We start from the raw sequence: 20,197 nt of genomic DNA, 5'->3' as shown, positions 1-20,197 counted from the left end.
ACCTTATCGCAGTTAATTACAAATACTTTCGCATAAAATTATGCTCTAATTATGCAAGATAATCTTTTATGGTTTTTAAAAAAGCATTCTGAAAATAAATTTTAGTGAATAATTGCTGTTAATGCATCGCTTAAGTTTACTGAGTACTGTTATACTACTGTTGCACAAAAATAATTTTATTCTTAATAATAAAGTTAATTAATTATAATAATAATTTAAAACTGAGGAAAATTTTTTTTTAAATAAGTAGCCAACCAAGAAAATAATATGTTTTTAAAATATTTTATATGAATTAAACGTAACTTTTATTGATTCAAACTTATTATGTATTAAATCAAAATTATTATGTTTAATTCAAAAATAATATTTGGTTGACTGTATAATAAAGTTGACTGTATAATGTTTGATTATATTGTTTTCTCAGTGTGTTAACTTGAAAGTATCAAATTGCAAGTAATTGATATGTTGTGGTCAAAGTCCGGAGTGCGGGCAATCCGCGGAGTGCCCGGGCACTTCGCAGTGTGCCCAAGCTGTTTTGGGCAAAGTCCGAAATACTGATTTATTTCGGGCTTTGCCCTACGTTTTGGTGGGCAATCTGCGGAGTGCCCAAGCAGCTGCGGGCAATGTTACTTAAATCGTTTTTTATTAATAGAAAATTGTAATTTTTATTGAAATGCAGCTTTTAATTGTCTAAAATGTTGAAAAATGTAATTCTTTATGCTTACACTAAATTGAATTTAAAATTTATTAACTATCTTTTTCAATAAAATACGAAATCATGACATTATAGGCTTGTTTATATTTATTCCTTTGTATTTAGAATCTATATAATTGCAGTGTATTGCTTTTGAAGTATAAAGGATAACGTCATCTCTTTGTCTATTCAATTTATAAATAAAATTGATTTGATTTTTGAAATTGACATAAATCCCAAAAAAAAAATAGTTTCAGTTTGGCATATTGATGGTGCGAGGAGTCACTATTTGCACTACAAGGATTTATCAAATGCAATTGCACAAAAAATGTATAAGTAAGGCTTACAAGTGTAAAAAAATATTGTTATGTGCAATTCCAAATGACATAATGAAAATCCTTGTTTAAATAAATAAATAATATTTTTATTCTAATTTTATTATAATTTTTAAATTTTAAACGCAGAACATTAGTTTGTAGTAATTTTTGAACAATTTTGTACATTGTGAATGTAATAAAATATCTTCGATGCAGAAATTTTATGATATTTTAATTTAATTTAAGCAATAAAAATATTTTTATTTTCAATTATTACGTTTATCAATTAAATTTGGACATTGCCCGCAGCTACTTGGGCACTCCGCAGATTGCCCGCCACAACTTAGGGCAAAGCCCGAAATAAATCAGTATTTCGGACTTTGCCCAAAACAGCTTGGGCACACTGCGAAGTGCCCGGGCACTCCGCAGATTGCCCGCACTCCGGACTTTGACCACAACAGATATAAAAAATAAGGATTAAATCATAAATTAAATTGATCTAAATTTTTGGTACTAATTTGATACTTTCAAGAAACCTTTGTTAATAATTTATTTATTTATTTAAACAATATACAATGATAATAAAAAATAAAAATATAAGTGAACATAGTCAGGGTTGGACCCCAACTATTTTTTAATTAATAACACAAGTCTAAAATTATGTTTAAAAAAAAGTTGTGAACAAAATTCAAAAAATGGTCCAACCCTGACTATGTTCCCCTATTTATTTTAATAATATAAAATATATTTAGGTACTTTTATAGTAAAGAAATATTTTTAACTTTTATACTAACAATATATTTATTTTCATAATAAAAAAATATTTATTTTACAATATCTAAAAAATATTAAGTACTGTTTATATAAGCAGCATTTTTGACAAAAAATTTTTCTAGGGATATCAAATTGAGACAAAAAATGTGCGTTCTTAGTTTACATAGTTGCAAATTTATATCTGGTCGAAAAGAATTGTAAATAGTACATCTAGGCAGGACCATTATATATCACCACGAATACGAAAAATATTTTTTCAAACAACAAGAGATATACCTACTGCAATGAAAAAAAAATTTCTTTCAATGAAATAATCGATTGCTTATTAACTATTATAAAGTAAATATTTACTCGAAATAAATCATTTTTATTTAAATCACAAAAAACTAATTGAGCCAATAATTTTTGTATTTGCAAATACTATTTAGTTGATAAAAATTAAAAAAATAACGATCACTCATAACAAACCAATGTTTATTTGAATCAAAATTATATTTAATACAATTTTTTTTGACAATAGTCTAGTAAATAAATTTAAAAAATAAAAAATTTGTCATCATGTCCCGTGTGGAAATTGGGTATTGGGTCTATAATGGTCATAGCTTGGAATGTAACTTAACCTGGCCCTAGCTTGGTAATAGCTAGAGCTTCTTGTTAGATTATAAGTTATAAATATATTTAAAAATATGTATCAGTAATTGTTTATGTGTAATTTGAAGTAATATTTAAACATCTCATAGCATAAGATTGAGACAATATTGAACTGAAATGTTTACTTTTAACTTTTCATTTGTGAAATTTGACAGATTATCAGTAGAATTCTACTAATTGCTATTATCAGAATTGAGTTACTGATAATTAGTAGAAAGTTACTGATTCGATTAGTAAAATATAAGTTACTGATTCAATCTGTTGTATAAAAATATGACATAGTCAAATTTACTAATTTATCAGTTGAATTTAAAGGTTATGTTGATTTCTCTTTGGCCACCAGTATATTTACAGCATATCCTTAGTTCCGAACCCACACAGCACATGATATTTCCTAAATATTTCCTGAATATTTCACTGAAAGATTGAAATATTTCAGTGCAAAGTTCTAGAAATATTTCTGCAAACAGGAAAATGTCCGCTTATGTGGGAATTTTCTGAAATATTTTAAAACCCATAGGATATAGTAAGCCAAAAACTACTGCGCAGCTCTACAGGCCATAGAAACTGAGTTCGACCAGTGCGCATCATTTCAGTTGAATATTTCCAAAATATTTCAATGAAATGTTTTCTCAACTTTCGCGTCAATATTCCCACATAAGCGGACATTTTCCTGTTTGCAGAAATATTTCTAGAACTTTGCACTGAAATATTTCAATCTTTCAGTGAAATATTCAGGAAATATTTAGGAAATATCATGTGCTGTGTGGGAAGCTTATGAAAGTTAAAATAAATCTTTAAATGTCTTTAGTTTTTCAATGTTGGGCGCATAAGTTGACTAAACATTGCATGAATGTTTACAATTTTCTTTAATTTTTTAAGTTTTTAAAAACTTTTTAAAATTTTCTTTAAACTTCCTCCTTTAAAGAAAAAATTAATTTAAATTTTAAATTAAAAAAAATTTTTACTTCATGCAATGTTCAGTTAACTTTTGCGCCCAACGCATTGAAAAACTGCTGACATTAAAGATTTATTTAAAGTTTCATGAGCTTTGATTTAAGCTTAAGTTAATTAACTCAATTAAAATTTTCATTATTACAATATATTTTTCAAGTTAAATTTTTAAAACCGTTCACGGATTTGTTAACTTCTGTTAAAATCATATTTTGTTGAATGAAACTCAAGTTTCCAACGTTTACGTCGACGAAATAAGATAAAAACTTCAATTTTTAAATAACAATTGACTTTCCCTCCCCGATTGGATTAAAAATCTATGCAGGGTGTAATGAAAAGAACAATTAAGTTCTTTTTATCAGAAATTATTTGCATCTTGATCTTTAAAAAAATTCTTTTCTCATTTTGCGTCAACGAAAATGTTACTGACTTCAGTTTTATTATTTTGAGGCATTTATAATGGAATAGTTCATATGACTTATGATAACAAGAATAACCTGAAGTATCATGCAACGCATCGTACCGAGCGAGCGTGGTTAAGTGTTTAGGTTATCGGTTTACGAATGTTAGGGTCGTGCGTTCAACTCCCAACGTGTGGGGATTTTTTCTCTGTTAGTATATAGGAATTAAGTATTATAAATTACATGATAACAAAAGTAGGTAAAAAAAGATGAAATAATGAATCTCAATAATAATAAATAAGAATAAATAATTTTTTTTTTAAATAGTTAATTAAACTGTTCCTTTTATTGGGCCTAACTAGATTCTCTAGGTAGAACCAGGCTAGAAGAGCGTGACGTTTCAACCTAGGGCCTACAAGGATAAACAAGCTAGGACCAAGTTAATAAAGGGGAAATCTAGGTAGAACCAATAAAGGGCCATTAGAAAATTTCCACACGGGCGGTACTGAACAAAATTTGTTTTATACAAATTAATTATCTGAATGAAATGAATTTTTTAGTTCAGTTTTGCCAAATAATGTTGCAGTAATATTGCTTTAATATTGATATTTTTCTAAGTATTGTTAATTGTTTTTTATTATTTATTATTTATTTACTAATTGTTACGTGCTTATTTATTAATTGTTATTTATTTATATTTAAATAGAACTTTCGTTTATATTTTAGTCCATTTAGTTTAGTAGGTACGACAAAAACGACAGTTATTATTCCGAATCAAATTTAACAAACAGAGTTTATTTATAATATGGAATAAAATATGAAACTAATGTTTTCTTTCTAATTATAATTTGATAAGTTATAAATATATATCACGTAAAAGTGAAGAATCAATATAATCCAGAGTAGTATATATACATTATGCTATTTTGCATGCTAAGTATAAATTCTTTTAAAATATAAATTCTCTCTATATATATATATACAGAAACTGTAGCAAAAATGATACATATAACATCATAAAAAAGTCAATAAATATATGGGAGAAATTTTTTAATTAAAAAAAAATTAATTAATAACTTTTAATTCTAAACCTATATACAAATATTTAAAAGTATATAGGAAAATGGTATTTTATTCAAGAAAATTCTGTTTTTTTAATGGAAAAAATTAAATTAAATTTAACTTTTTTAGGATTTTATAAGGAAAATAATTTAATTGTTACCTAAATTTCAATTATTAGTTTTAACTAATCCTAATCCAAATTAATATATTATCATTTGGCTTTTGAATTAGTCTAAATTTACTATTTTTATAAGTTATAATACATTTTTTACTACCTGTTAGTAAAATTTAACTGATTCAAAGAAAAAATAATATTTATTATTATTTATTATTATTATTAAAATTAAAATTATAAGAGAATTTCAAATTTTTATTTTCTAAAAGAATTTAAAACTTTCTTTAGCTTAAATTTATATTTTCAATTAATTTTGAAATTCAGTACTTTTTGAAAATAATAAACTTAAAAAATAACTTCTTTTTACTAAATTTTCTTTTTACTGAATTTGAAAAGTAATGTTTCAAAAATATATGTAAAACTAAAGAGATAATTTAAAGAAGGAAAATCTTAAACAGATGTTTTTAATTTATATCTTAAAAATAGACATTGTATTGAAAAATGACTTTCAAATTAAGTAAAAATATGCGTGAGAAATTTAAAAAAGAACATAAAAAAGAAATAATTTAAGAAAAAATGAAAATTATTATTTGATAATCGACACACTGTTAACTTAAAAGCATCAAATTTCAACGAATTAGGATAAAAATTGTGGATCAAATAAAAAATTGGTCCAAATTTTTGGTATCAACTTGATACTTTCAGGAGAACTGTGCCTATAACTTAAAATGATTCTCTACTTACAAAAAATGTTTATACGTCTAAAAAAATTAAATATTTGTTAAAATTGAATTAGTTAGAAAGTATTTTATAAATAGAACATACAAAATTTTAAGAACAAATTTTATGTTGAGTATTTTCTTCCAGTTTTTGCTAAAACAGTGTATTTAAGTTTGCTATTGTTTTAGTTCCGACTCAGCGCGTCATACACTAGTAGTAATAGCAGTGGTCCAGTGAGACTTTATACACAAGTCTCACTAATGTCGGTTAGTACTACTTACGGAGAGGCGCGAAATTGTTTATCAAAACGTTGCAGATAATTAATATATCTATAGGTAAATAATTATTGGTGTTAATTATTATTAAAATTATTACTAATTGTTATTAGTTATGATTTATTTATTACTATAACTTACTATTAGTTATTTTTAATATAATTTATAAATTTAAATTGATAAATTATTATAATAATTATTATTAATGGTTTATTAATTATTATATTATAAAAGTTTCATTTATTTAAAATCGTAAATTTCTTGTTTTCAGAAAAAAATCAGAAGGAAATAATTTTATAATACGACACGTTTTCAAGAAAGGCATCTAAGAGAAGTAAAAAGCTTTAGGTTATTTTTATAATTTTTGAAGTAAAAGAACATAAAAAATCAATTACAATTATAAATTATTATTGTTGTTCATGTCTGCATTGCACCTAAAATATAAAATAAAAACTGGTTTTAAATTTACTTAATTAAATGAACTTTTAATCAAGATAAATCTAACACAAACATAACCTATAATTATTTTGCTTTTTAGGTACCGTTCTTGGGAGCTTGTCACATCTTTTATATTTTTTAATATTCCTTCAATAACTTTTACTAATTTTCTAATATTGTATTTATCAAATAATGTAAAATTTCCTATTATTAACATATAATAAAAAATGATGAATCATTATAATAACAACAAAACAGAAACGAATTTAAATTTCTATTAAATATATAATGAATTCAATTTTTTATATTTATTGTCGTAAAAACACTTGTTGAATTCATTATATATGTACGATTCTTGGTATTAGTCTTTCCATAAAACATTTATTTTAATTGAAAAGGCTACGCAAAAGCCTAGAAGTTTTGCATTTTACAAACACAATGGCTCAATCTTGTGTAATTTTTCGTATGTCGAAACTTTTTTTTTTTCAAACGTACTAAAAAATAGAAAATGTAAGAAAAAGGAAATATTTTTGCTATATAATATATCTACGAACAAAATAATTTCAACAATAGAAAAATTCTTCTTTGGAAAATTTATAGACAATTTCTAGAAAATTTTTAGACAATTTTTTTTATATATTTATTTATTTTTTATACAGTAATAAAAAGTCAGTAAGTAAAATATCACACAGTTTGGGTTTTCTTTTTCAGCACGTACATAATTTTCTCTTTTCTTGGTTGACATTCTTAGATATACTGGAAATATGAAATAAATTTTTTATAGGTACACTTAATCGTTTTTCGATTTTTGCTATAACAGTTTATGAATGTCGTGAATCTAAAGAAAAGAAATATATTAAAATCAATGACGACGATTAGTGTAGACTGTACAGATTTTTATATATACAAACTGTAACAATTAGTTCACGCCTCGAGAGCAATTGGTTCTTCGAATTTTCCTTCCTTCTTCTTTTTGGCAGAGTCTAAAAAAAGTGTTTATATAAAATTGTTAATATCATTTATTTTTAATAATTTTATTATTTACAAACAAAATGTCAAATTTAATTTAATTTCTAAATCAACTAAGGCCATGTGGGAAAAGACCCAAAAAAAGTCATTTCTCGTTTTTCTTTTTCCCTTACCCGAAACCTTTGTTTTAAATAAAAATTTACGGAAGGAGGAGAGTCGATAAGGCCTGTTTTTGGCCCCCTTGAAATTTCCATTTAAATGCTTGAAATACATTTTCCACCAAAGAAAAATGATAATTTTGATGATTGAAGGTTAAATGAGGGTGTTTGGAGCATATTAACCCCTAAATAATAAGGGTTTTGTATAAAAAATGGATCAAAATATAATAAGGGTAAAAAGAATTTTCAATTATGGTTCAATTGGCTTGAAAAGCGTTACTCGGAGGTTTTTAGGGTCGCTGATTACGAATCTGATGTTAGTTTTTAAAAATTCAAAATAGCGGATCCAATATGGCGGTCAAAATTTAAAAATCACTTGAATTTACTTGAAACTTGTTACTCGAGAGTTTTTATGGTCGCTGATTACGAATCTGGCATCAGGTCTTCAAAATTTAAAATGGCGGATCCAATATGGCGGACAAAAGTTAAAAGTTGTTGCATTCGAGCAAAAAATCGCTAAAAGTCTCTAAAATCTAAAAATTTGACGCTAATTTTTGATAAATAAAATTAAAATTACATTATAAAACTAAGATGACCACTTAAAAAAGTCTCATAAAAATGATTTCCTTTGTATCGTCTAACTTTTGAGTTGATAAATCGCGAGAGGGAATTTTTAGAAAAATTCATAAAAAAGAAAACATGGCTTTAAAGAAAAATTACGAATAAATTTTAAATTGCAAATAACCTTTTTCTATCGTTGGCAATTCTTCAGGTACATCTGGTAATTGCACTTCTTCAGGCGTCACAATAATCTTAGGAGCCTCAGGCGTCTCAGGAATTGTTTCCTTTGCATCTAATTTCAATAATTCGTCAAGTTCAGCTTCGGCCTCAGCTTCGTCTTCATCAGTCAATGTTCCCATTAAAATTTCATTTATTTCATTTTGCTTCTCGACACCTTCTCGTGTCTCATCCATAACTTTTTCAATATCTTCGATCGACAGGACATCATTCAATTTTTTTAGTGCTGTATTTCCCACTTTTAATCCATCGATTACTTTAATTTCAACTTGAGCAAATTCCAAATCGTGTACCAATCTTTCTAAATTATCCAATTGACCGTCAGTTTTCGAGAGTATTTGCTCTTCAAATTTCTTTTTACGTAACAGCAGTAATGCTCGACTGGTAAATATAATTTTTTAAATCAATTTTTGTTATCTCAATAAGATAAAAAGAAATTAAATAATATCTATTTTCTTTATTGATCTTATATCTTATTCCTAAATTTTTGTATTCAATTAAAAATCCATTAAACAAAACACAGTTCTAGACACTTTTTGATGTAAATTTAATTACAAAGTTTTAGTTTTATTTTTAAATTTATTTTAAAATAAAAATTGTATTTTTATTTCTTTTTTTAGATTAAAAAGTGTATTTTTATTTTTTTTAGATTAAAATTAATTAATTTCAATCTTAAATATCTACTATAACAATATGTATTTTCCTCTGTTTAATGGATTTTTAAAATTTTGTTTTCATTAGTTTACTTTCAAATTAGTTTTTAAATTTTAAACAGATTTTTAATTTATTAAATAAAATTTTTATAAGGGAGAGAGAATAGGTATATATTAAATTTTGTAAAAATATTTTCCAATTTGTGGAAAAACTGCAACAAAGCAAAACTTTGATATAAAAAGAAACTAAACTTTAAAAAAACTTTTGTGAAATTTAGTAAAGTTACATTAAGATTTAATTAATATTCTTGATATTTGATAAAATTATACTACACATAAGTTTTTTTAAAGTTTAGAATTTTTTATATAAAAATTTCACTTTGTAGCATTTTTTTCAAATTGTAGAACATTTTAAACAAAATTTAGGGGATCGTGGGGGAATTGGAGCCCCTTAAGGAAAATTATTAAAAAAAACCAATTTATCTTTATAATAATACATTGTTTTCGTCATTTTCTACTCATTTCTATATTCATCTTTAATTATGTTTAATTAGAAACTTAAAAAGAGAAAATAAATTGCAAAAAAAAAAATACATTTTTTGCCATTACCCAATTTGTGGGGTATTCGGAGCTTTCACTTGAAATTTAAAAATTTTTTATTTTTTAGGAATATTTTTTGTTTTCTAATAGAAAAAAGTGTTAATACTTACAATGAAGCCAAAACTTAAGACTTAGAATAAATTTTTTCCTAAATTATAATTATAATAAATAACGAAAGCCGTAACATAGTAAAGAAAAGCGAATTTGAAGGCTTTTAAGTACGTGAAATTTAAAAGCTCCCATTACCCCACGCTCCCCTAATATATATATTCTCTCTCAGTATAATGTTTAATTATTTTCGTTATTATCAATAACTGTATTTTATTATAAATATTATTATTAATATTTACAATAATGTACACAGAGAAGAAAATTTTTTTTATTTCAAAACTATGTAGCAATCAAAAAAATATGTTTAAACTAAATATATTTTATAAATAAATTAAATTAAATTTTTATTGAATTTAAAATAATCATGTTTAATTCAAAAATAATTTTTGATTGACTGTATATCAAAGATAATCAAAGCATCAAATAATGCTTTTGTTAAATTAGTACTAAGTTTGATATGTTTATGATTGTTGTTTGCTTATTTTCATTATATACGTTTTTTTTAATATTGTATAAATTGTATTGATTATACAAAACAATATTATAATGTATCTGTTCCTTGAAGGGCTTTTTAGCCCTAGGAACTTTAAATATTTTAAAATAAATAATGTTTGATTCAAAAATATTGTTTTAGAATATATTAATAATATTTTAAATTATTAATCATTATATACTAATATAATATTACTTATTTATTTACTTTTAATTTAGTTTTTAAATTTAATTGAAACGTGAATTTCGAAAATGTAGGATAAGGACGTTTCATTTCAACCATAAGAGTCATTTTTGCTATCCAATGTTATGCGAAAATGACACTTTCGACTTTAAGAGTTGAGCCCTCTTCGAAATACAAGATTCAATTTATTAGATTAAAAAATAAACTAAAAATTAATTTAACTTATTAACTTTAATATCAAAAAGTTAATTTAATTTAATTAAGTTTATTGAATTAAATATTAAAAATTAAATAAAAAATCAGTAAAATTATAATTTTGAGTGAAATTCTGAAGGACAAAAACTCCTTGCTACTATTTTTGTTAAATTCGATGACTTCAAAATAATAAATCTATATAGAAAACTATAATGGCAAATTCATTGTTTTAACACTAATTATTTATTAATATACTAATTGCCAAATATTAATTAATAATTAAAATCTAATAAAAGTACTTACTCCTTTTGTCCTTTCTCTAATAATTTTTTAGCAATTTGCCTCTCCTTTTCAATACCTTGTTCAATTCTTCTCTGATACTGTTTAATCTTATCTCTTGTTTGTTTCAATTGCTAAAAGTGATTAAAAAACAAATAATTATAAATTAATTTTTAAGGTTAGAAAGAAAAATATAATGAATAAGTACTTACTAAAACGGCCTTATCCTGCTCCGTGACACGACTCACATTTTTCTTCTTTGAAAAAAATATTCCCATTTTTAATCGAAAAAATGGTTATAAAACACTGTTTTTTATTTAATTTTGTTAATGATGGGAATGTAAAATTAAAAATTATTTTGACAGCAGAAACACCTGACGCAATAAGGCATAGACGCCATTTTTATGAGTATACTGTCTGCGAGAATTTCGTTGGAGACAGTTATTGATATTTCCTTGCTTTATTTGGTTACCAGGAATTGATATCTTTTTCAGTTACCATACGATTCGAGTTGTTCATGTAGTACAGACGCTTGCCGATGACAATAGTCTGGCACCACTAGCGACCGGTTTTAAAGCTATCAAAACAACATCAATAAGACGTGAGTATACACTTATATTTTATAATTACTTGCTTTTAATTATCTTTTTAGAAATTGGCAAATATAAATAAGGGGTTCTTGTTTAATTTGGTTTTATTTTTCTTTATACAGTTTGAAGAAAAGTAGTTTGCACATTTTGGTTTTTGACACTGTCGAGAAATGTAAAAGTGCACAAGTGACATTTATACTTTTAGGTTGTGTTTCCCGTGGATAATTCAATGGAAAGTAAACCTAATAGTAAAATTTCATTTGGACTTTTACTTTACACGGTGGTAATTAAATTTGTAAGTTTAGGAAAATTTGACTACAAACAGTTTTCTGAGTTTCTTAAGGGAATGTCAAAGTTGATTCGATTTTCTCATTGAAGCTTAATGTAAAAATCTAATCGACTTTCACACCTCTTTAAATAGAGATCATAGAGTTTATAATTCTGCAACCCATATTAGCCAACACAAAGACAAAAAGTACTCATAATACAATAATTTTACTCTGTACAAGTGGAAAACCTGGAAAAGACACAAATGTATGAAAATACATTAGAAAATACAATACAGAATTCAATTTTCAAGATTTAATATCATAATCAATAACATCCAAAATTAAACAGCGTATAGAATTAATAATTTAATTGAATTAAATATTTTACAATATTCCTATCTGTAGAGATTTTTTTCGTAGAATTATAATTGTAGAATTTTCTTGTGTATAGAATTTTTAAAAAATCTATTTATTAAAATTTGTTTTTTGCGGTAGAATTATCTGGTATTGAATTTAACTGCGTAGAGTTATTAATTTACAAAAAATATTTATTATGCACGTAGAATTAAATTTTGTAGAATTTATCGGTGTATAGTATTTAATCATGACGAATTAAAAAGAATTATTTAAATTATATTTTACTTTTAATTATAATGCGTGGAGTTTTATGGCGTAGAATTAATTTGTATGTAAAATTATTAATATACTTGTCTAAATATAATGTGAGAGTTTTCTCGTGTAGAGTTTACTGTGTTGAATTTTTTTTTGTAGAATTTAATTGTGTAGAATCGCTACCACCTCTATATTTTTTATCAAAATAATTTAAATACGAAATTATAGCCCGCAACGTTTTTAAAAACAGAAAGGAAAAATGTGATTAGACAATTATTAAATATATTTATATTTAAATCTAACTAAAAGATAGATAAATGTAAATTATATGGAACTATTTTATTAAGAATAATTAATATATAGAATTATTTTGGCTCCAAATTTAAGTATAACTCGTGGTCAATTATTCCTTATGAAATTCTTAATTATAAATGGTATAATTATATAAAAATTTGTAAATATCGAAATTTAAGATAAATTGTAAAAAATTATTCTTGTTTAAATTTTTCTTTTTAAAAAACGTAGACTTTCGTTTCCTATCATATCAGCGAAGAATATTTTCAGAAAAATGTGTTGATTCGACATAAATATATTCAGACTGAATTCCAATAATAAAAATGTTGATTTGACAAAAAAAATAAAACACCTGTTAATAGTATTAATTCATTTGATATAGAAAATTAGTGGAATAAAATCCATAAAAGTTTTTCTTTGATCTTATTAATAATTTAGAGAATATAACAAATTATTATTAATTGTTTTGGTCAAACGATTAATTTAATTAAAAATCTTTACAAAAACTGACGTTATTTTCTCAATGTTGAGCAAAATTAATCTATATTTAGAAATATTCTGAGGATGGTTCTTATAACTTGTTCCGAAATGTCAGTTTTTGTAAAGATTTTTAATTAAATTGATCGTTTGACCAAAACAATTAATAATATTTTATTACTTTCTCTAAATTCATTTGATATGTTTTAAATTTGCTATTAGCTTCAATTATCTTTTTACTATTGTAGTCTAAAAAAGAAACTTTCATCACTTTTATCATTCCTTCTTTATTAACATTATGTGAATTATTACAAAGTACAAAGGTTATCGAATTTTAATGATGAATTTAACGTTTTAGTGACAATCTTAAAGGTCATGATTAATGAAGGTATAATTATTTTTTGCTTCCATAAACAATTAATATCGTTAGAAACTATTCTGTGAACAATTATTTTAAACTTAAATGAGAAAAAAAAATATTAGATAATAGTGTAAAGGTGTTATTATAAAAAATGGATAAATATTAAAATTTAATTATATAATTATACTGTTGGGTTTATAGTAATTAGAAACTGTATTGCAAAATAATTAGGTACATAATATATTGCTAATGTTAAATTGAACACATTTATAATAGTAATAAAATATAAAATAAATACTAGCAAACAGTGTTATTTTGTAAAGTATTTGTTACATAAGTGTTGAGAAAAAGGCTAGAGTTATAAAGTAAAATTTGATGGAACCAGTATGGTGACTGATTTTAAAAAATTTCCAAGAACTAGTCTTCAAAAACGCGTTTACTTTAATCAATTCTTTATTGGTCCAAATTCATGTTTCTTTGTCTACAAGAATACTGTATCTTTATTTGAAAAAATTGTTATTAAGTCTTAAGAATTGTACCTAGGCTCCAGAATTTGTTTTAACATCTCAAGAATTGTTCCTTATTTACAAAAATTGATGATAAGCTTTGAGATCTACTCTTTGATTTCAAAAATTGTCTTTTCGTCTCAAGAATTTTTCCCCAGTTGCAAAAATTATTTAAAAATTTTTTCTTATTAGGTTTTAAAAAGTAATCCTTGGTTCCAGAAACTGTTTTAATGACCCAAGAAATGTTCCTTAGTCTAAAAAATTTATTTTATATCCCAGGAATTGTTCCTCAATCTGAAAAATTGTATTAGAGTCTTAACAATTGTTCCTCATTCTTGAAAATTTGTAATAAGTTTTAAGATCTGCTCTTCGGTTTCAACTAATATTTTCATGTCTCAAGAATCGTTCTGCAGTTGCAGAAAATTTTTTTTATATACTTAAAACGGTTCCTTAGAACCAAAAATAATTTCTACTTTCTAAAAATTGTTTTTAAACCAACCAAAATTATTATAAGGCTTTAAAATGTAACACTTGGTTCCAGTAATTGTTTTATTACTGTCAAGAAATTGTTTGTCAGTCTTAAAAATTGTTTTTATGTGCCAAGTATTGTTCCTTGGACTCAAAACTGTTTGTTAAGTGTTAAGAACTTTTTCGAATTTCCAAAAGTAGTTTTTACGCTTTTCAAAAATTGTTTAAAAATTTTTCCATGCCTACTAAAATTGTTTTTAATTTCTAAGATCCATTTGTTGGTTCCAAAACTTGTTTTTATGTCCAATGTGCTGTTCCAATTCCTACAAAATTTTTATTTAATTTCAATAACTGTTCCTAAATCAAAAAATACTTTTGCCTTCCAATAATTGTTTTCATCTCTACAATAATTTTTAATTTCAAAAAACTATTACTGCGCATAAAAAATTCAAATAAGCCAAAAGTTCTGGAACTGCAGAACAGTTTTCGGAACTAAGAAACATTTCTCGGTAAAAAATAAAAAAAGTGTCAAAGAAATCTAAAAATATTTATAAGTGTTAAAAATTTTAACACCTTTCACTAAGCATGATACACTTATTTTAAAAGTACAAAATTTAAATGCAGTGTAATATTTTTATAATTAAAAATAAAAAAATTAATTCTTTTTTTGAAAGCAAAAAATTCTATTGAATAAGAAAATCATTGAAACGAACTATAATTGTAAGCTTCAAAAGCCACTGAGAATATCATTTATATTGTTAAATACAAGGACAATATTTCTAGGTTTCAATGATATGTCCCTCACAATTATTGTCTATGTATTGCAATTATTTTGCACTCAACGATCGTAAATTGCAAATTCTTGTTGGAAGAGGTGAGGCAAAGAGAGTGTAATTCACAGTGCACACATTGAATGGAGGAACTAATACGTGGGGCACTCTATTTTGCAATACACTCTTCAAATGTACAATTTAATACTCTGTATAGCAGTCGATTCACGTCAAGCGTTAGTGCCGCATCTAACATTCAAGAAAATTCTATCAATTTTATATTAATTTTCGTTTAAATAAATACTCAATTTTTCACAAATATTACAGTGTAAAGTAGAAAATAATTTTTTTTCTCCACTACTTTATAAAATTGATAAATTCTAATTAATTTCTTTTCGATAAAAATATGTCGACATACAAGTTGTACTATTTTAATATAACCGGCTTAGGCGAGCCGGTTAGATTTGTTCTCAGTTATGGAGGAGTTAAGTTTGAAGATATTCGTCTTTCCTTTGATGACTGGCCGAAGAAAAAATCTGGTAAATTCCAATTTTTAATTTTATTTTTCCAAATTTCATTTCTTTTTGTACATTCAGAATTTGTTTTTGTTATAAAGAAATTGAAATGTAAAATCATTAAAATACTTCACTGCGAATGGAAAAATAATTGTAATCATTAATCACTTTGTTTTGAACACAAACATCAATTCTTGAAATCGATGAGAAAAGTTTCCAAATTCCTAAAAATTACCAGTTATTCTTTCATATATAATTATTATAATTATATTATTAATTATTAATTAAATTAAAATTATAAATATTATATTTTCATTTTACCTTAATAATAATTAATTACTTTTATTTTTTTTACTTTGAAAATTGTTCTTGTGTTTTATTAGGTATTATTTATTTATTAATAAACATTTATAAATACATTTATTAATAATAATATTCATAGGTACATTTATTAATAAATTTTCATATATTTGTTAACATTAAGATTTGTTAATAAATATTTATAGAAAAATATAATAATAAAAATTTACAAAAAATTTGAAAATAGGAAAAATATATAGTGTATTTCTTTATTGTATTTATTTATTAATGTAAGTAAATACCTACTTATAAATAATTAAATATATTTAGTTTACTCAGTTTACTGGATATTATTTTAGAAATAATAACAAAAACATCTTCACTTTTATTTTAAACTAAACAGTTTATTAATAGTAAAATAAAATAATAAGACAAAATAGTAATTTTTAAGTTTCGTACGCTTATACAAGCCTTTTCACTCATACGAGTCCAAGTCCCAAAACTTTTCTGCTTTTCAATTTCACTCAACTTGAATTTTCACGCATATCCCTTCTTTTTCCTACTTAAACTTTCGTCACATGCGCATTTCATTAAATAGAAATTAAATATAATTTTGAATTGCTAACAAGTTATAATTATAAATTATTTTCACAATAATACATATTTTTGTTCGACTAAGATAAAAATTTATTTATAGAGAAATTACTACAAAGTTAAGAAAAAGCGATTAAAGAGAGAGAGAGAAAAAAAAATTCCATTTTTCCTCCCATTTATGTAAGCTGGGAGTCTAGATAGCAAATATTGTATAACAAACTAACTGGATGATAAAGCATTTATTATTATTTTAAAAACTTCCATTGTAATTTGTTATTACTTGCTTGTTTTATTAATAACAAAAGATTTATCTGCGACCTTTGCTATTTAGAAATAAAATTCTATTCCTTTAAAGTCCATCTTTTATTGTTTAAAAAAAAGTCTTCTTTGTTTTTTTTATTTCGTTTCTTTATAAAGTATACATGATTTTATATATATTGTATTCCTCATTTAGAAATGCCCATGGGCCAAATGCCAGTTTTGGAGATTGATGGCAAAAAATACAATCAATCCAAATCCATTTGTCGTTATTTGGCGAAAAAGTTCAATCTCTACGGTTCCAATGACCTTGAAGCCCTGGAGATTGATGCAGCAGCTGATGACATTGATGACATGAGAATTTGTAAGTATCACTTCCGTATTATTAAGGAAGAATTTTTTATTTTTCCTTCCGAAATCACTTCCGTTTATTTCGATAAAATTTCGTTCAATTCTCGATGGATTTTCGAGGTGAAACAATATTCGAAATATACAAGTGATTCTTTCTTTCGAAAGGAAATTTTTCTCTTTGAATTATAATTTATCATATAGCTCTATTCTCGAATGTCAATAAAAAATAATATTAGCAAATAAAAAATAATATATCAATTAAAAAAAAATATTCTGATATTATGATATGAAATTATTACGGGAACATAGTTAAGGTTGGACCAACTTTTGAACTGTGTTAGTAACTTTGTTTAACCCTTTCGTGCTTCGAAAAAATTTTGTGGATGATTTTTTTGAAAATTATGTTATTTGGGAGATTTTGGGATCGCTGATTACGATTCTGAAATCAGATTTTAAAAATTCAAAATGGCGGACCCAATATGGCGGAATTCACAATTTTTTCCTATTTAGATTAATAATATAATATTATATTGTAATAGTAATATTATTTACATATTCTAATTTGTTTTAAAATTGTATTTTGATTTTTCCCACCCAAAAGACAAAAATACATCTCTACGATTTATCTTCATCTATGCGACTTATCTGACAATCATAGGGAAAATATTTCTATATTAAGGTTTCAGTGACTTCCGCTTTCTTTTGAAGAGCAAAAAAAATTGCTCTTTCTCTCTTTCTATTTGCGTATATATATTTATATGTATATAACTTTTCCGGGGATGAAATAACGTATGTATACGCAAAACTTTCCTTCTCTATCCCTGTCATCGCTATTTATATCACTACGAATAAATCCAATTCCCTAGTGCGAGAATAAAATGAGTTTAAGGGTGTCTCAAGTGCTTATGATATTTTCTTAAATGTCCACTTCCTGGAATTCCTTCCCCATACGCCCACTCATTTTTGCGTAGAAAAATAATATTTTATTTGATGACAATTAATTTTTGTCGAACTGTAGGTATTATATGTAGCAGGAAAAAAAATAAAAAGCAAAACAAACAATTTATTATGAAAGTCAGGAGCGGTGATTCTTCTGGTTTCGTTTGGAGAGTGGAAGGTGCACCTGTCTTTGTTTAAGTAAAAAAAAACATAGTTTTCTGTTTCATTTGACATTTTTTTTCATTCTTTTTGTTTCCCTTTTTCTTTCTTTGAGTCAATGATTAAAAGAAGTCCTTTAGTTTTGAAAGTGAATTTATGTAACTTATTGAGAAAGAAAAAAAATTTGTTCTTATCGTTTTGAAAGTAGGTATTTAGAAAACGATTTTAAGTGAGGTTTCAAATTTCAAATATTAAACAAAGAAAATATTTTGTACAGAATAAATCTGATGCACCTGTATATACCTCTGCTACATCTGAATTTTTTCCCACCTAATTGAGTCAGTAATGAAAAGTTACTATTAAATAAGTAAATCCACAATACAAGAGGTTCATCTTCTTATTCTTATGTGTTTAAAGAAGCGCAGCTGAATTACTTTTCAAAAATTACTTAGAATCGAGAGTTTCGAAAAAAATACGAAAGGTTCATCTAGTTGTTTTTCTACTTAATTAGGCGCATCTGAATTAATCTTAAAAGATTCTAAAGAATTAAGAGGTTCGAATGCCAATATAAGAGGTTCTTGTTTTTATTCTCAAACAGGCGAACCTGAATTAATTTTAAAACGTTACGAAGAAACGAGAGGTTCATCTCCCAAATACGTAGTTTACTCTCTTTCCAAAGATGTCACCTGCAAATAATCTAACTTTCAAATTTCATTATAACCTATCAAATTCAAATTGCTTCTAAAAATAAAAAATAATTTTGTTAACATATTTTCAGCCTTATCTCAATTTTACTGGGAAAAGGATCCAAAGTTCAAGGCAGCCTTGAAGGAAAAAGCCATGGAAAAATATGAGGGCTGCATGAAATTATTTGAAGAAAAAGTTAAGAAAAATGGAGGATTCTTCATCGGTGGGAAGGTAAATTTTTTCTCTTTCAAGATTTTAAAAATCCAGCCACCTTATTTCTTCGATTTACTAACTAAATCTAATTATTACTAATTAATATTCTGTTTTATTAATAAAACAGAAAAAATTATTAATTAATACAATGTATTAATATCAATAGGTAAATCCTTATAATTATATTTTCATTATCAGTAATTGAAATTGTGTTTGAAAAAATATATCGGCTAAAAATAATTGTTAATTCTAACAGGTGGTGGTTGACGTAGGCTAAATTAATTTTTCCATTCTGAAAATATTCCAACATAGATATGTTGGAAATTTTATGTTGGAAATCTGTTTAGTTATTCTTAGTGGGAGAATTTAATTTATAACACTAAATAAATCTACTTTATATTCATTAGATGTCATGGGCTGATCTACTCTACTGTGCATTCTGCGGTTATTTGTCCGTTGTTCTTGGCCACGACGTAAATAAGAATTATCCAGCAATGCAAAAATTAAGGCAAACCGTAGAAAATCATCCAGCAATCAAGGCTTATCTTGAAAAACGCCCTAAAACCGATTTTTAACCATTTCAACACTTTTTCAGAGTACTTATATATTCAATACAAACATAATTTCAAAATAAAATCTTCCTTATTTCTAGATGCGACTACTTTTGCACATTTATATTCCAAATTATTATCAATAACAAGTATTCAAATTTTTAGAAAATTTTTATTATTATGAAAATATAATTTTTCCGGAAAAATCTACTGAATTATTTTATTGCAATTAGATTTAATATTTTATTGTTAAATTTTCTTATATATATTTGTAAAAATGTTACAGAAATAAAATTTTGTTTGCATTAGTGACATGCAATGTTTTTCAATCGAAGGTGAAGATATTTTTAAGATGATAAAACTTATTTGTGTGTGTGTGTGTGTGTGCAGCTATCAAATGATAACTCTCGCGTCTCGATTCTTTTACTAAAATAATATCAAGT

At 24.9% G+C, this 20,197-nt stretch overlaps 2 protein-coding genes across 2 annotated transcripts; one reads left to right on the top strand and one right to left on the bottom strand.

Moving 5' to 3' along the window:
- Positions 1 to 7,045: 7,045 nt before the first annotated feature.
- Positions 7,046 to 11,262, bottom strand: LOC122509118 (charged multivesicular body protein 6). The gene is made up of 4 exons (XM_043622913.1): positions 11,053 to 11,262; positions 10,865 to 10,974; positions 8,274 to 8,707; positions 7,046 to 7,384 (listed from the first exon to the last, which is right to left on the bottom strand). Exons 1-4 carry the CDS (start codon positions 11,116 to 11,118, stop codon positions 7,326 to 7,328), a joined length of 669 nt encoding a protein of 222 aa, XP_043478848.1. The 5' UTR covers positions 11,119 to 11,262; the 3' UTR covers positions 7,046 to 7,325.
- Positions 11,263 to 15,390: 4,128 nt separating this feature from the next.
- LOC122509115 (glutathione S-transferase-like) lies at positions 15,391 to 19,854 on the top strand. Its single transcript, XM_043622912.1, has 4 exons — positions 15,391 to 15,726; positions 17,051 to 17,218; positions 19,082 to 19,221; positions 19,611 to 19,854. The coding sequence occupies exons 1-4, from the start codon at positions 15,594 to 15,596 to the stop codon at positions 19,776 to 19,778; spliced, it is 609 nt and encodes a 202-aa protein (XP_043478847.1). The 5' UTR covers positions 15,391 to 15,593; the 3' UTR covers positions 19,779 to 19,854.
- The last annotated feature ends 343 nt before the right edge of the window (positions 19,855 to 20,197 follow it).

The sequence above is a fragment of the Leptopilina heterotoma genome, unplaced genomic scaffold, assembly GCF_015476425.1.
Source record: "Leptopilina heterotoma isolate Lh14 unplaced genomic scaffold, ASM1547642v1 Lhet_6, whole genome shotgun sequence".
Classification (NCBI taxonomy): Eukaryota; Metazoa; Arthropoda; class Insecta; order Hymenoptera; family Figitidae; genus Leptopilina; species Leptopilina heterotoma.
The sequence above is the reverse complement of the archived record's forward strand: the minus strand, read 5'-3'. Positions and strand labels throughout refer to the sequence as shown.

Bases quoted from the DNA above. Each gene is read 5' to 3' on its own strand.
- LOC122509118 (XM_043622913.1), bottom strand. From the start codon at position 11,118: ATGGGAATATTTTTTTCAAAGAAGAAAAATGTGAGTCGTGTCACGGAG. The intron at 8,708-10,864 runs GTAAGTACTTTT...TATATTTACCAG, and splicing joins TTAGAGAAAGGACAAAAGGA to TCGAGCATTACTGCTGTTAC. The intron at 7,385-8,273 runs GTTATTTGCAAT...CACTTTTTTTAG, and splicing joins ATTGCCAACGATAGAAAAAG to ACTCTGCCAAAAAGAAGAAG.
- LOC122509115 (XM_043622912.1), top strand. From the start codon at position 15,594: ATGTCGACATACAAGTTGTACTATTTTAATATAACCGGCTTAGGCGAG. The intron at 17,219-19,081 runs GTAAGTATCACT...ACATATTTTCAG, and splicing joins CATTGATGACATGAGAATTT to CCTTATCTCAATTTTACTGG. The intron at 19,222-19,610 runs GTAAATTTTTTC...TATATTCATTAG, and splicing joins GATTCTTCATCGGTGGGAAG to ATGTCATGGGCTGATCTACT.